The 16,313-nt window shown below is 37.1% G+C and overlaps 1 protein-coding gene across 4 annotated transcripts; it reads left to right on the forward strand.

Moving 5' to 3' along the window:
* The first annotated feature begins 6 nt into the window (after nucleotides 1-6).
* On the forward strand, nucleotides 7-15,846 carry THAP6 (THAP domain containing 6). Of its 4 annotated transcripts, none has more exons than XM_043447822.1 (5): nucleotides 11-95; nucleotides 998-1,100; nucleotides 2,370-2,577; nucleotides 6,838-6,963; nucleotides 13,781-15,846. In XM_043447822.1, exons 2-5 carry the CDS (start codon nucleotides 1,021-1,023, stop codon nucleotides 14,033-14,035), a joined length of 669 nt encoding a protein of 222 aa, XP_043303757.1. In that variant the 5' UTR covers nucleotides 11-95; nucleotides 998-1,020; the 3' UTR covers nucleotides 14,036-15,846. The 4 variants fall into 4 exon arrangements, with proteins under 4 accessions (XP_043303759.1, XP_043303757.1, XP_043303758.1 ...); XM_043447823.1 differs by lacking the exon at nucleotides 11-95 and adding an exon at nucleotides 375-554; XM_043447824.1 differs by lacking the exon at nucleotides 6,838-6,963 and having other exon boundaries at nucleotides 7-95.
* The last annotated feature ends 467 nt before the right edge of the window (nucleotides 15,847-16,313 follow it).

The following is a 16,313-nucleotide window of genomic DNA, read 5'->3' on the forward strand; positions in this document are numbered from 1 at the left end:
GGCAGCCGGATTTCCGGCGGCCGGGACCACGGGGCGGAAGCGAAAAGAGGCGCAGTCTCCGTTGTCGTCGTTAGTTGCTGCCTTCACTGCTAACGGTAATAATTCTTAGGTTGCCTCCCCTTTTCCCCCCATCGCTATCCGCCCACACCCTGGGGGCGGTTCGGGGCGAGGAGGACCGCAGCGGCGCGGAGACGTCCGATGGCCCCTGGGGAAGGGCCGCTGTCCGGCCGCAGCGACACCTGTGACAGGGCGGCCCCTCCCTCCCGCGGCAGCGGCCGTAGCCTCGAGAAAGGGGCGGAGCTGTTGCCTGGCCTCCCGGCTGAGAGCGAATCCTAATGCGCGCGCGGCGACGGCCGAGCAGCCAGCCGCTCGTCAGTGGCCTGAATACCTTTTTGTCCCTTTCTTCGTTACTTCCTCTTCATTCCTTCAGTAGTATATTAACACTTACTATGTGCCAATCACCAGCTACGCCATGGGAACGAAAGTGACCAAAAACAGTTCTGGGAACTCAGACTGGTGAAGGAGAAAGAGTCCACAGACACCCTGAAATAAATGTAGGGTTACAGCTTGGAGAAGTGCTAGGAAGGGGAAGTGTGTGTTCCCTGAGAGCTATTACTAGAGGGAATCTGACTTAGTCGGGTGTCAAGGAAGGTTTCGCTAAGGAAGCAACGCTTGAGCTGAGAACTCAGAATAAGCGTTCTAGGAGGCGTCAGGATGCCAGGATCTGGTGACGGAGGGAACGCGTGCCTGTAAGCAGCGGTGGGAGGGAAATGTACCTGCCCCCGAAACTGACCTAAGGCCTAGCTGAATATGACCTGCCTTGTTAAAGAGCCAAACCCCTAGAAAATTTTATGAGCAGAGCTGCGGGTTTTGAAAGAAAATATTTGCCTTTGGCTTTCTAACCTCATGTAATGTTACGTGGAACATTCTGGGAAAGGTAAATATGTACCCCTTAGCTTTGAAGTTACTGACGCTTGCCCCCTTAATTTTCTTTCAGTTCTGGGATGAGTTGCTGAAACCATGGTGAAATGTTGCTCAGCCGTTGGATGTGCCTCTCGCTGTTTACCGAATTCCAAGTTAAAAGGACTGACATTTCACGTGTAAGAGTCAGCTGTAGTTAAGCTAAGTACTTTTGACTGTTAAAAGAAGCAAAAGACAGGTCTACTTAAATCTTTAATTTTGCAACCAGTTGCTCTACCCCTGAGCTATACCTCCTAGATCTTCAATTTTGAACTTTAGTTAACTTCTTTTTTAATAACCTTTTTAGTTGAATTTGAAGTGACAATAATAATTTTACATTTTTATAATTAGTTCAGAAGCTTAAGATACCTGTAAAGGTATCACAGACTGATTAACAAAAATATCATCAAACCTTTTTGCTAATAGTACTATTTTGTATTTTAACATACCTTCAAAGAAATTGTGTTGTTTACATGTAGTTTACAATCCACATCAAGGATCTTTGCTCAAATATATTCTGTCCTTTAGAAATAAATCAAGCTTATGTTTATGTTGATGTTTAAAAATAGATCAGGCTTATGTTACAGAGAAAAAGGTATAAATTACAATTTCAGACCAAGTTTAGCTGTACTGCAGATAAATTAAGATGGTCCTAATTTAGTATTTTAGTCATTCTTCTGACAGTATAGGAAAGAAGGAGCAATAAAGTTTAATAATTATTCATTTGCTGAAGTTTTATTTTGTTGCTTTTGTGCCAGGCATTGTGCTATGTGCCAGAGAAAGCATCTGCTAACTACTTTGCTAAGTTTAAGGAAATGAAAAATGAACACATGTACCCCACTTTATTCCAAAAAGGACTTGAACCAGCTTGGAAAATTGTAAAAGATATGGCTATTAACCTCCAGATCTCAAAATCGTTCTGATCTCCAAAATTCCAAACTCCGCAGGAGTTCTCTGCATTCATTCACTAAGCATTTATACCCTTGTTTTGTATTAAATGTTGTACTAAACTACTTTTTGATGCTGATAGAAGAATGGAACTACAAGTGTCTCTGTTCATCTGGGATAGATTCATCAGATAGGAAAAGGCCCAAGTGATAATCTTCATCATCTATAGATGAAGAAAAACCTTCAGTTGTGAATTTTACTCTAAGGTATTAAATGCCTTTGGAAGCTTTTCTTCTTTATAATATGAGAGAGAATTAAATGAGGGCTATTTGCCTGCAGCATTTTGGTACAAAAATCTGAGTATTAAAACTGAAAGTTATAAAGCCGTAAATCGCAGTGGTTTCCTAAATATTCCAGTTCCCAAGAGTAATAACAAACCAGTTAAAGAATCAATTTAGGCACAGCCTTTTAATTCAAGTATATGTGTTTAATTTTAAAATACTGTATGTATGTTTTTCTAGATTCCCCACAGATGAAAACATCAAAAGAAAATGGGTATTAGCAATGAAAAGACGTAATGTGAATGCTGCAGGCATTTGGGAGCCTAAAAAAGGAGATGTGCTGTGTTCAAGACACTTTAAGAAGACAGATTTTGACAGAAGTGCTCCAAATATTAAACTGAAACCTGGAGTCATACCTTCTATTTTTGATTCCATATCTCGCTTACAGGTTTGTTTATCAGATGCTGCTTACCATCATTACTCACTTTTTATGAACTATTTAAGAACCTTCACCACACTTGCTGCCATTTTTTACTGTTTGCTTATTAATTTGAAAACCATTCTTTTAAGTTTTTTTAGATTTGTAAACTGCTGTGTAAGCTTTTGTAATGAATAGTAAGAGTGTTTTACCAATAGCTCCTCAGAAATGTTAATATCTGAACCATACTAAGGTTTGGTGAAGCAAACTTGAGTTAGTATAGCTCAAGATTTGGGTCTAAAATTTGGAGGAATGTTAGAGTTCCTGAAGTTCCAAGCTGGCAGTGCTCCTCACACTGGAGCAAAAGTCAAGAGCAGAGCTGCAATAGACACAAAGTATACTTTGAGAGCCACATACATTCACACTTAAAGCCTAGGTAGAACTGGAAGGTAGAAAACCAAAAATTAAGAAGAGAGAGAAAGAAGAGGTAAAAAAAAATAAAAGGGTTGTTTAAGGAAACTCTAGTTGTATTCTGTGGCTTTTCTCAATGATTTTAGTGCCACCAATGAGCTGCTTCACCCGCAGTATCTCTCTTGACTTCGTATACCTGAACATGTACTCACTTGCAGAAACTCTAGAGACTGACTGATTCCAATGTGGAAAATTCAGGGAGAGCCTGTGGGTTCCCACACCAGTAGGAATGAACCTCCGTTGAAAGTTATCTCCTTCCTGACAGCTGGAAACAGAAGAAGTAGTTCAGAAGATGTCTACTCCCATAGGGTCTTTAGTCACATTTGCAGATGTTCGTATCTCAGTACTTGAGTTATAAAGTGGAAACTGACTCAGTGTCTTCCATATTAAGAAATGTACAGTATCTTCTGCAATTTGCTCTAAAGGGTTTGTTTCCTATACCATGGTGTCATCTGTAATGTTAAGCAGACCTTAAGAAATATGGACATAATAAGTCAAATAAACAATAAATTACTAACTTCCAAAAGTTATTTCCTAATAACAAGGAAATCATAGAATCCAGAAGTAACACTGTTAACACTCTATGTGGATCTTTTCTATCATTTGTATGTGTATATTTGTATATAAATTCATCTATATTTATATATTCTTACAGAATAGAATTATATTGTATATCCTTTTTATTATTTGCTTTGCTCTTTTTTTTTTTTAACATTCATACAGTGCTTACTGTGTGCCAGGCACTAATCTAAGCACTTTACATATATTTTGACTCTTTTTAGTCCCCCAAACTACCATAAGAGTTAAATAATCTTATTCTCATTTGACCACTTGAGAAAATTTGGACCCAGAAAGCTGGAATACATTCCCCAAGTCACACTGCTGTTAAATGGCAGAGGCTGGATTTAAACCCAGGTATTTTAGCTCCAAAGTTCACTCTTAACTATTATAATATTTTCCATGATGTTAAATATTTTTCTACAACAGTGGCTTTCAAATTTAGTCTACCTAAATATTTTCCAGGGAGCTTGGCTTAAAATGCAGAATCCTAACCCCTTCTCCCAAAGAATTTGATTCAGCAAGTTTGCTTTGGAGTCTAGGATCTGAATTTTCTAATAGGCACCCTGCATGATTGTGTTGCAGCTCAATGGATCACATTTTTAAGAGAAACCTATATAGAACATCAGTTTTTTTTTAACTAAACTTTATACTGAAGTCAGCATACATATAACAAATGCACACATAAGTGTATAGACCATTGGACTTTCATAAAGTGAATATACTCATGTATCTCCTCTCAGACCAAGATGGAGAAAGTTATCAATGCCCCAGAAGCTTCCCTCATGCTCTTTCCCAGTCCCTACACCCTCGAAAGTACCACTATCCTGACTTTTATCCCTGTCAGTTATTGTAAATGGAGTCATATAGTACATACTCTGTACTGTGGCTGCTTTCCCTCAACATTTTCTTGTGATTCATCCACATCGCAGCATGTGGTACTAGTCCATGTATTTTCTTTACACTATAATATTTTATTGCATCTGTTGTTGTTCAGTGCTAAGTCATGTCCAACTTTTTGTGACCTCAAGAACTTCAGTGCACCAGGCTTCCCTGTCCTTCACCATTTCCCAGAGTTTGCTCAAACTCATATCCATTGAGTTGGTGATGCCATCCAGTCATCTCATGTTTTGCTGCTCCCTTCTCCTCCTGCCCTCAATCTTTCCCAGCATCAGGGTCTTTTCCAGTGAGTCAGCTCTTCACATCAAGTGGCCAAAGTATTGGAACTTCAGCCTCAGCATCAGTCCTTCCAATGAATATTCAGGGTTGATTTACTTTAGAATTGACTAGTTTGATCTCCTTGCAGTCCAAGAGACTCTCAAGAGTCTTCTCTAGCACCACAGTTCAAAAACATCACTTCTTCAGCACATTGTATAAATAAACTATAATTTCTATTCTACTGTTGGTGAACATTGGATTTTCACTTTGGAGCTGTTACAACTACATTTTTGTCCATGCCTTTTGATGCACTTAAATGTACACATTTCTACAGAGTATATGTACATTTCTGTTAGAAATGGAATTGCTGGATCCTAGGATCAGCTTGAGTAGATATCACCATAGTTTTCCAAAGTGGTTTTGCCAACTTATACCCCCACCATTGGCTTATAAGAGTTCCTATGATTCTATATCCTTCCTCATATTTAGTGATGTCATCTTTACAGAACATTTTTTTTTCATTTATTTTTATTAGTTGGAGGCTAATTACTTCACAACATTGCAGTGGGTTTTGTCATACATTGACATGAATCAGCCATGGAGTTACATGTGTTCCCCATCCCGATCCCCCCTCCCACCTCCCTCTCCACCTGATTCCTCTGGGTCTTCCCAGTGCACCAGGCCCGAGCACTTGTCTCATGCATCCCACCAGGGCTGGTGATCTGTTTCACTATAGATAATATACATGCTGTTCTTTTGAAACATCCCACCCTCACCTTCTCCCACAGAGTTCAAAAGTCTGTTCTTTACAGAACATTTTTAAAGACCATATAGTGGTTGATCCTATGTGTGGACAATAAATACTTTATGTAATCAATCCTTACCATTGAATATAGATTATCATCTTTCACTGTTTTAAAAAGCATTATAATGAATATTATTGTAGCTGAATCTACGTACATATCCTTATTTCCCCAAACTAATTTCCTGGAAATAAATAGCTAGATCAAAAGTTACACACATTTTAAAGTCATTTTTTGCTTTTGATACAAACCTCTCAAAAGCCCATCATAAAGTTTGTATCAGTCTACTGCCCTACTAATAGTTATGTGTAAAAGTGTCTGTCCCTCCTAATCCTCAGTGTAAGTTGTGTTTTTAACCTTTGCTGAAATTGATACGCATAGGTGGCATCTTATTCTTTTAATTTATCTTTGAATATTAGTGCATTTATGCATTATTTCCTGTGTTCATTAGACAGTTTTACTTTTGTGAATAACTTATTAAAGTCTTCCAGTTTTATCTTTTTCTAAGCTGTTTTGTAACAACAATAGATATTGAGGATAGGAATCATTTAACTATGTTGTAGTTACTTTTTGTTCTTTGTCTTTAGTTCTAATTATGGTGTTCGTTTGTTTTGTGTGAAATACATTTTTTTAAGTAGTCCCTATATTTTCTCTTGTGCTGTCTGATTTAAGATTTTATAAATATTTCCCATGTATTTTTCTACTTCCTCATTGTTTTCATTCTTACATGAATTTTCATTATATATAAATTCATTGTGATTTACTGTACATAAAGGATATAACTTTTTCATAATTAGTTCATTTTTCATGATTTATAGCCTTTCTCCACTTATTCAGAATGCCATTTTTTATCCTGAAGGCTCTTATCTACATGATCTATTCATATTTTTCTTAGAGAATAGTCTTCTGACCCAAGGCTAGAACCCATATCTCCTGTGCCTCCAGCTTGGCAGGCAGATTCCTTACCACTGAACCATCTGGGAAGCCAAAAGAACAGAACACTATCTTAAATATTGTTACCTTGTAGGATATTTTTAATACCTTGTAGGATATATCATATATCTTCCCTCATTATCATTCTTTTTTTTTTAAAGGAAAATTCATGTTTCCAGGTAAACTTGAAAGTTATTTTAGGGAAGTTCCTTTAAAGTAATCTCAATGAATTTAAATTTTACTGACTTTTAAAAGCAATTTCCATAAAAAAATAATAATTTTACTACAAAAAGTTAAGAAGGTTAAAAATTTACAAAAGGACAGAAATATCTACAATGATTGATTAACAATTAACTATTCTTAACAGGGGAAAAGAGAAAAGCTTCCTTGTAGGAAAAACTTCACCCTCAAAGCCCTTCCAGTTACAAACCACAATCACAAGCTTGTTGATGCTTCCTCATGTGTTGAAGAATTCCAGTCCCAGTTCATTTTTGTAAGTAAAATTACTTACTGGGCTAATGTTGATATTTTTAAGATGAGCATGCCCTCTCCATTAGGATTAAGCTTTTCAAAATCTTATTGAAAAACTGGGAGTTCAGGTTTTTGAGATGTTTTTAATATGTAATAACCAAAAGTAATATTGCTTCCAAGGGCCATTATAATTTATATATACATACTTAATTCAAAGAATGCTTTCAAAAAATATTTCAACCAATCAGTTCAGTTTAGTTCAGTTGCTCAGTCATGTCCGACTCTGTGACCCCATGGACTGCAGCACACCAGTATGCCTGTCCATCACAACTCCCAGAACTTGATCAAACTGATGTCCTTCAAGTTAGTGATACCATCCAACTGTCTCATCCTCTGTCGTCCCCTTCTCCTCCTGCCTTCAGTCTTTGCCAGCATCAGGGTCTTTTCCAACGAGTCAACTCTTCCCATGAGGTGGCCAAAGTATTGGAGTTTCAGCTTCAGCATCAGTCCTTCCAATGAACACTCAGGACTGATGATCTTTAGGATGGACTGGTTGGATCTCCTTGTAGTCCAAGGGACTCTCCAGAGTCTTCTCCAACACCATGGTTCAAAAGCATCAATTCTTCGGTGCTCAGCTTCCTTTATGGTTCGACTCTCATATCCATACTTGACTACTAGAAAAACCATAGCTTTGACTAGACAGACCTTTGTTGGCAAAGTAATGTCAACCAATAAAATACAATAAATAATTCCTCCCTTTAGATATTGGTGTTGTAGGTTCTATGTGGAAATATCTAATTTTAAAAATAGTTATGTCTTTAGGTTTTCTTAAAGGACTGTCATACACACACAGTATTGAAGCTTGCATTTATTTATTCATCTGATTGCTTTTTCATGTTAGAATCAGGCCCTGGAATTCAGATCTGTTTTCCTATCTTAATTACTCTCTCTCTCTCTATATATATATATATATAGCTTTATAATGATGCTTAAAATCAGGCAGTGTTTTATCAGTGTTAAATATTCCAACTTTGTTCTTTTTCAAAGTTGTTTTGGATAGTCTTGGTCCTTTGCATTTTTATATGAATTTTAGAATCACTTTGATAAATTTCTACAAAATTCCTGCTAGAGTTTTGACTGGGATTCTGTTGAATCTACAGATCCATTTGAGAAGAATTGACATCTTAATAAGACTATTTTAAGTCTTCTAGCTCATCACCTCATATATTTAAACTTTTAAATTTTCTTAGCAGGATTTTGTCATTTTCAGTGTATAGTCTTTCATTTGTTTTGTCAGATTTATCCCTAAGTATTTTGTATGTTTGGATGCTATTATAAATGGCATTGTTTTAATTACTGTTAGTATATGGAAATAAATTGACCTTTGTATATGAATCTTGTATCTGTCAAACTTGCTAAACTCACATGTTAATTATGAAAGCTTTTTCGTAAAGACTGTCAGGTTTTCTACAAAAATAATCATGATGTCTGTCATTAAAGACAGTTTTAATTCTTCTTTTCCAATGTAAATATCTTTCATTTCTTTTTCTTGCTTTATTGCACTACCTTGAACCTCTAAGGGTATACTGAATAGAAGTACTGAGAACTGATCATTATGCTTTGCTCCTGATTTTAGGAGGAAGGCATCAGTCTTTCACCATTGAAGATATTTATATGATGTTAACTGTGGATTTTTCATAATTGCCCTTTATCAGACTGAGGAAGTACCTTTCTATTTTATGCTTTCAGTTTTATTGAGATATAATTGACATACACCACTGTATAAGTTTAAAGTGTACAGTAATGATATAATTAACATTGATCATGAAGTGATCATCACAGTAAGTTTAGATGAACATCTATCATCTCATATAAACAAAACTAAGAATTAGAAAAAAACATACAACATGTGAGTTGAAAAATATATTGGAGAGAATTAATGGCATGTTTGAAGGCAGGGGGAAAGGGGGACGACAGAGGATGAGATGGTTGGATGGCATCACCAACTCGATGGACATGAGTTTGAGTAAACTTTGGGAGTTGGCGACCGACAGGGAGGCCTGGCGTGCTGCAGTCCATGGGGTTGCAAAGAGTCGGACACAACCGAGTGACTGAACTGAACTGAATGGCATGTTAGATATTTCAGAAGAAAAGATTAGTGAAGGTGAAGATATAGCAATGGGACTATCCAGAATGGAATACAGAGAGAAAAGGGAATATTTAAAAAATGAAAAACATGAACAGAGCATCATTGAGAAGTGGTACAACTTCAGATAGCCCAATATACATGCAATTAGACTCTCCAAAGGAAAAGGAAGAAAAGTTGAAAGAGAGGGGAATATTTGAAGAAATCATGGCCAGAATTTTTCCAGGTTTGATAAAAACTATAAACCCACAGATAAAAAGCTCAGCAATCCCAAGCACAAGAAACATGAAGAAAGCTAAACTAGGCTACATCATAATCAAATTATTCAAAACCATTGGAAAAGAAAATACTTATGTCTTGATAAATTAACCCCTTTATTATTAAGAAATGGCCTTCTTTATGCCTGGTAATATTCTTTGCTCTGAAATCTTCTTTGTCTGATAGTAATATACCCACCGTCAGTGAGTCAGTTCAGTCTCTCAGTCATGTCCGACTCTTTGCGACCCCATGAATCGCAGCACGCCAGGCCTCCCTGTCCATGACCAACTCCCAGAGTTGACTCAAACTCATGCCCATCAAGTCGGTGATGCCATCTAACCATCTCATCCTGTGTCATCCCCTACTCCTCCTGACCCCAATTCCTCCCAGCATCAGGGTCTTTTCCAATGAGTCAGCTCTTCCCATGAGGTGGCCAAAGTATTGGAGTTTCAGCTTCAGCATCAGTCCTTCCAATGAACACCCAGGACTGATCTCCTTTAGGATGGACTGGTTGGATCTCCTTGCAGTCCAAGGGACTCTCAAGAGTCTTCTCGGAGAAGGCAATGGCAACCCACTCCAGTACTCTTGCCTGAGAAATCCCATGGACGGAGGAGCCTGGTGGGCTACAGTCCATGGGATCACGAAGAGTCAGACACAACTGAGCATCTTCACTTTCACTTAAAAAAAAAAAAAAAAAAAGAGTCTTCTCCAACACCACAGTTCAAAAGCATCAATTTTTCCACACTCAGCTTTCTTCACAGTCAACTCTCAAATCCATACATGACTACTGGAAAAACCATAGCCTTGACTAGACGGACCTTTGTTGGCAAAGTAATGTCTCTGCTTTTTAATATGCTATCTAGGTTGGTCATAACTTTCCTTCCAAGGAGTAAGCGTCTTTTAATTTCATGGCTGTAATCACCATCTGCAGTGATTTTTGAGCCCAAAAAAATAAAGTCTGACACTGTTTCCACTGTCTCACCATCTATTTCCCATGAAGTGATGGGACCAGAGGCCATGATCTTAGTTTTCTGAATGTTGAGCTTTAAGCCAACTTTTTCACTCTCCTCTTTCACTTTCATCAAGAGGCTTTTTAGTTCCTCTTCACTTTCTGCCATAAGGGTGGTGTCATCTGCATATCTGAGGTTATTGATATTTCTCCTGGCAATCTTGATTCCAGCTTGTGCTTCCTCCAGCCCAGCGTTTCTCGTGATGTACTCTGCATATACCGTAGTTCTCTGTCATTAGTGTTATCCTAGTTGAAACCTTTAGTTTCAACCTATTTGTGTCTTTTTATTTTTAAAGTGTGTTTTTTCTTGGCAGCATGTACTTTTGGGTCTTGATTTTTTAATATAACTTTGTTATTTATAATCACTAATCTTTTCTATATATAATTTCTGCCTTTTATTTGGATTATTTAAACTATAATAATAATCTAATGTGATTATCCTTACTTTATATCAAATTATCTAATAGGATATGGTTTGGTTTAAATCTGTCATCATGCTTATTTCCTATTCCATTTATTCTTTGTTCTTTTTCTCCTTTTTCTGCCTTTAATTAATTAAATTCCTTTATAATTCCATCTTATCTCCTTTTTTTGATTCATTCACCATAACTCTTTGTTAATTGCTTTTGGGTCTATAGCATCCATGTTTAACTTGCCACAGGCTACATGATAAGTGAAATTATTCCACTTAGTGTATAATATACATATCTTACCATAGTATACTTTTATTTCTCTTCTCCAGCCTTTTTGCTACAGCTGTCATACATTTCACTGTACATATGCTATGAACCACACATTACATTGATATAATTTTTGTTTAAGCTGTAAATTATCTTTTTAAAAGATTTAAATAATAAGAAAAAAAGGTATATGCTACCCATGTAGTTGCCACTGCAGGGCTTTTCATTCCTTTGTGTAAATCCATATTTCCATCTGGTATCATTCTGTCTGAAGGACTTAACTTTAATACTCCTTACAGTGCAGCTATGCAGGTGATAAATTCTTTCAGCTTTTATAAAATCATTACTTAGTCTTCTAAATAGTCATTATTTAGTCTGGAAAAATCTGAACAATCATTATTTAGTCTTCATTTTTGAAAGATATTGACAAATTCTGGGTTGACAGTTTGGGACTTTGTTGTTTTTAGTTTTTTTAAGATGTTGCTCCACTATATTCTCATTTGCATGCTTGCTAATCAAAAATCTACTCTCATTCTTATCTTTTTTCTTTGCTAATGGTTTTAAATAATTTGATTATACCATAGTTTAGCTTTGTTCATGTTTCTTATGCTTGGGATTTATTGTTTCTCTATCTGTGAGTTTATAGTTTTTATCAGACTTGGAAAAATTTTGGTCATGATTTCTTCAAATATTTCTTCCTCAACTTTTCTTCCTTTTCCTTGGGGGAGTCTAATGACATGTATACTGCGTTGTCGGAAGTTGTGCCACCTCTCACTCACGCTCTGTTCATTTTTTTGTTTTTTAAATATTCCCTTTTCTCTCTGTAGTCCATTCTGGATCATTCCTGTTGCTGTATCTTCACCTTCACCAATCTTCTGAAATTTCTAATCTGCCATTAGTTCTCTTTAATATATTTTTCACCTCACACATAGTAATTTTTAAGTCCAGGTGTCCTATTTGATTCTTTTTTTATATCTTACATGTCTCTGCTTAACTTTCTAACATATATGATACAGTTTTAATAATTTCATTAATATCCTTGTCTACTGATTCTAACATTTGCTAGTTCTGGGTTGGTTTCTGTGGATTGGTTTCTCTGTTATTATGGCTCATATTTTCTGCTGTTTTGCATGCCTGGTAAATTTTCTGTGCCAAATACTGTGGATTTTACTTTACCAGATGCTAGATATTTTTGTGTCCTATATGCTTGAGCTTTGTTATGAGGTGTAGTTATTTGGAAACAATTTGGCTCTTTCAGGCTTTGTTTTTTTTAAGGCAGGACCAGAGCAGTGCTCTGTCTCAGGCTATTTGTTCTCCACCACTGAGGCAAGACTCTTCTATGTACTCTTCTGGTACTGGCTGGTGGGAGTAAAATCTGTGAGCTCAGGGTACTCCTGATCTTTTCTGGCCACTGTTTCCTCAGCCTTGAGCAGTTTCCTACACACATATTCTGATCTTACTCAGGGCAATACTTGACAGGGAGCTTCTGAAGATCTCTAGGTTCTCCTCTCTACTATTGATACTTTGTTCTGTAAACTGTAGGCACCTTGGTCTCCCCAAATACTTTGCACTACCTCCTCAACTCTGTCTAACCGGCTCTGCCTGGGTTTCCTCTCCTTGCACTGAGGCCTAGAACTCTCTCAAGGCAGTAAGTTGGGCATTCATAAGGCTCATCTCTTTGTTTCCCATCTCTCTGCAATCTCTGCCTTCCTTGCCTGATATCCTTATGTGCAAAACTTTTTTATACCTTTTGGCTGTGTGTTGAGGTCTTACTGCATCTTCGTCGCCACACACGGGCTTTCTCTAGTTGCAGTGAGCAGGGGCTACTCTTCATTGTAGTGCACTGGCCTCACTGTGGTGGCTTCTCTCTCGTTGCAGAACACAGGCTCTAGGGCACGTGGGCTTCAGTAGTTGCAGCATTCAGACTCAGTAGTTGCGGCTTGCAGGCCCTAGAGTGCAGGCTCGGTGGTTATGACACACGGGCTTAGTTGCTCCACAGCATGCGAACTCTTTCCAGTCTCCTGCCTTGGCAGGCAGATATCCTTTTACCATCAGGGAAATCCTGGGGTTTTTTTGTCAATCCAGTCTCTTATTTCATCTTGGCTGAAAGCAAAGTCATTTTCACTAATTTTAAGTAACAGCTTCTCAAAATTATTTTATGTTTATATGTCAGTGGTGTTTTTGAATGAAAAAAGTATACCCAACAAACATACCATAGCCAAAATAAATACAGAGCGCTTAAATTATCCCTTTATAAATCCAAGACCAGAGTCCTCTCTAAATCCCTAACACCCAGCCTGAGGACCTGCTTCAGTGCTTTCCTGTCATCCCTTATAAAGTGAAATATTCATCAAATAAAGCAATTCAGTTAAAAGGTTAAAAATGTAAGGTTTTTTTTGATAGATAAAACTTAAACTTAGCAGCCCACACTTAGGGACCAAAACTGTCATGGTCATTGTGAGTGTCATGCTGTTTGTTCATAAGCAGATGCCTACCTCCAGGTGAGAAGGCCTTCCACCTACAGGATTCTGCCCTCCTTGTGTATGCCAGACCTTAGACAAAGATGGGGACTCTAGGCACCTGAAATATCCCTGTCCTCTCCCTGTGGTCTTTGAACCTCTTAGTATCACCAACTTAAAAATGTTCTCTAAGCATAGTATTTGGAGAAATAACTGAGGCCTAGTTATAATTTTTTTATCTAACTGCTTATCTGTCTGGTTTAATAACTTGGTGTTTATGTTTTTAGGAACATAGCTACAGTGTGATGGACAGTCCAAAGAAACTTAAGCATAAACTCGATCATGTGATCAGCGAGCTAGAGGATACCAAGAGAATTCTGCAGAATGTTCTAGACCGAGAAAAATGTTTCCAAAAATCATTGAGGAAGACAATCAGGGAATTAAAGGATGAATGTCTCATCAGTCAAGAAACAGCAAAAAGACTGGAAGCTTTCTGTTGGGACTGGTGTCAAGAGAGCACAGAACAAGACTATATTTCATGAAATAATTTCATGTTATGTTCTACTTAAAATTGGTAAAATTGATATTGGCTTTTAAGGAAATAATTCTCATTTACCATCACTAAATAATGTCCATCATTCCGTCATTTAGAGTGCCCTTTGGGTCCTCTGCAGCCTGATGCATTAGAGTTATTATCCAAAGGCTTTTTTAAAAAGATACGTACTAATTTTGTGCTAGTTATCATGTTTTGGAGTAACTTGTGAGAGTTATATTTTTATAGGCCTAAACTATATGGGCTTCCCTGCTGGCTCAGAGGTGAAGAATCTACCCGCAATGCAGGAGACCTGGGTTTAATCCCTGGGTTGGGAAGATCCCCTGGATAATGAAATGGCAACCCACTCCAATATTCTTGCCCAGAAAATTCCATGGACAGAGGAGCCTGGCGGGCTACAGTTCACGAGGTCACAAAGAGTCAGACACGACCGAATGATGAACACTTTCAGACCTAAACTAGTGCCAGGTCACTATTTTAAAATGTTAAGAGATCAAGAAAATTCTGTAGGACTAAGGAAATGATTTTAGATCAGCTACATTAAGCTCTCGTAGTCGAAAGTGGACACTTCAGCAGCATCAGATTTTTGGCTTCAGAGAAGTATCTTTGCTTATAGCACATGTCCATCTAGAATCCAATTCAAGGTGCTTTTATTATCAATAATACCAAAAGATGTTTTTACAAGGCGTCCCATGGTAATGACCTTGAGAACATATGGTGCAGATCTTTTGGCTTTTAAGGTTGTTCAGAGCCGAGTTAAGACCCCTGATGAGGTCTTATTTTTTCAATATAGTACATCATTTCTCCTCACTAGGAGCACTTTGATGTAAACCAGCATCGCTTTAACAAATTTTAAAGAGGATCATAAATCTGATTTTTAAATAGTTACTGACAGTTCTTCTGAACATTTTGTTTCATGACTTATTTCATCATAAAGGTATATCTTCAAAATCTGAATGCCAGTAGTAACTGGTTACTTTTCATGCTGTTTTGTGTTTTGCAGAAAGTAGTATTACTAACATTTTTTTAAGGTACCAAATACAGAAGAAACCATTAAAAATAATGATGTGGCTCTTCTAGTTAAAATAGGAATTAGAGGGTTATAATGTCTTCCTTTAATTAGGAGACAAGATTACTATCTGAGATTTCATTTAGAGAAATAGATAAGCAACAATTTTAGAATAGCTTCTTACTGAATTTACAGAAAAATAACTTTTAGTTATTTTCTGACTGATCCAAGAGTCAGAAATTTATCTCCTGATTTCTTAGTAAAAACAACTGAAATGAGTCATAAATACTGTGGGTTAGAATAAAAAGTACTAGCCCCAAAGCAAATTCTACTTTGAAGCATGTATATATACATAAACTCCATTGATATGTCTGTGCTATAATAGTTAGAATTTGAATATCAGTTATTTCAATATGTTAACTAGAAATGAACTGCTTTTTGTTTTAAAATGTTCATTATAATTTTATTTGTGTTATATTAATATCAGTAAGGATACGGTCACTTGAATTTCTTATATTCAAGAAATATATAATGCATGTTATATTTTTATGTAAGATTCCAAACCTTCCCACTAAATGGGATTTTTACCCACATTTGAAAGATTAGCATTATGCTAAGAAATCACTGAGGTGCTATCTTTTTACTACCTTTAAAGTATTCTTTAGCTACCCATTATTTATTTGAGTTATTTAATTTTGCATTCATGGTGGACATGCTAATGGAAATTGGGGTATGATCTTAGGTTTTTAAAGTCAGTGGGCAATGGAGAAAAATAAAAGGATATATCCAAACACTGTGTGTCCAAATTCTAGATGTCTCCTGGCTGCTTAAAATAAATCAAGCCCAGTAGACCTTTCCGAGAGTCAGTTCCCAGTTTCTGCCTCATCACACAGTTACCACAGTCACTTTTACTACTGGTGTTCTGTGTTCACAGTGAACTAAAATTTTGTCTTCTTTTTCAGTGGTCATAGTGTCATTGACAAAGAGTGAGCTGTGGGCAAAGGATTGGTATCATCAAGAATCTAGAGCTGCCCATTTGTCCCTTATGGAAAAAGGATTACCAGTAGAAATGTGACATAAGAAGTAGAGTCCTCCCCACCTACCGTCCAGGCAAATGCCTGAACGTGTACATACCTCAGTTCCTATAGCGCAGATGTAAAGAATCTGCCTTCAATGCAGGAGACCTGGGTTCGATCCCTGGGTCAGGAAGATCCCCTGGAGAAGGAAATGGCAATCCACTCCAGTATTCTTGCCCAGA

This window comes from Cervus canadensis, chromosome 26 (genome assembly GCF_019320065.1).
Source record: "Cervus canadensis isolate Bull #8, Minnesota chromosome 26, ASM1932006v1, whole genome shotgun sequence".
Classification (NCBI taxonomy): Eukaryota; Metazoa; Chordata; class Mammalia; order Artiodactyla; family Cervidae; genus Cervus; species Cervus canadensis.

Excerpts from the sequence above, each read along its gene's own strand:
- THAP6 (XM_043447822.1), top strand. The coding sequence starts at position 1,021 with ATGGTGAAATGTTGCTCAGCCGTTGGATGTGCCTCTCGCTGTTTACCG. Across the intron at positions 1,101-2,369 it reads AAAGGACTGACATTTCACGT|ATTCCCCACAGATGAAAACA; the intron begins GTAAGAGTCAGC and ends ATGTTTTTCTAG. Across the intron at positions 2,578-6,837 it reads ATTCCATATCTCGCTTACAG|GGGAAAAGAGAAAAGCTTCC; the intron begins GTTTGTTTATCA and ends TATTCTTAACAG.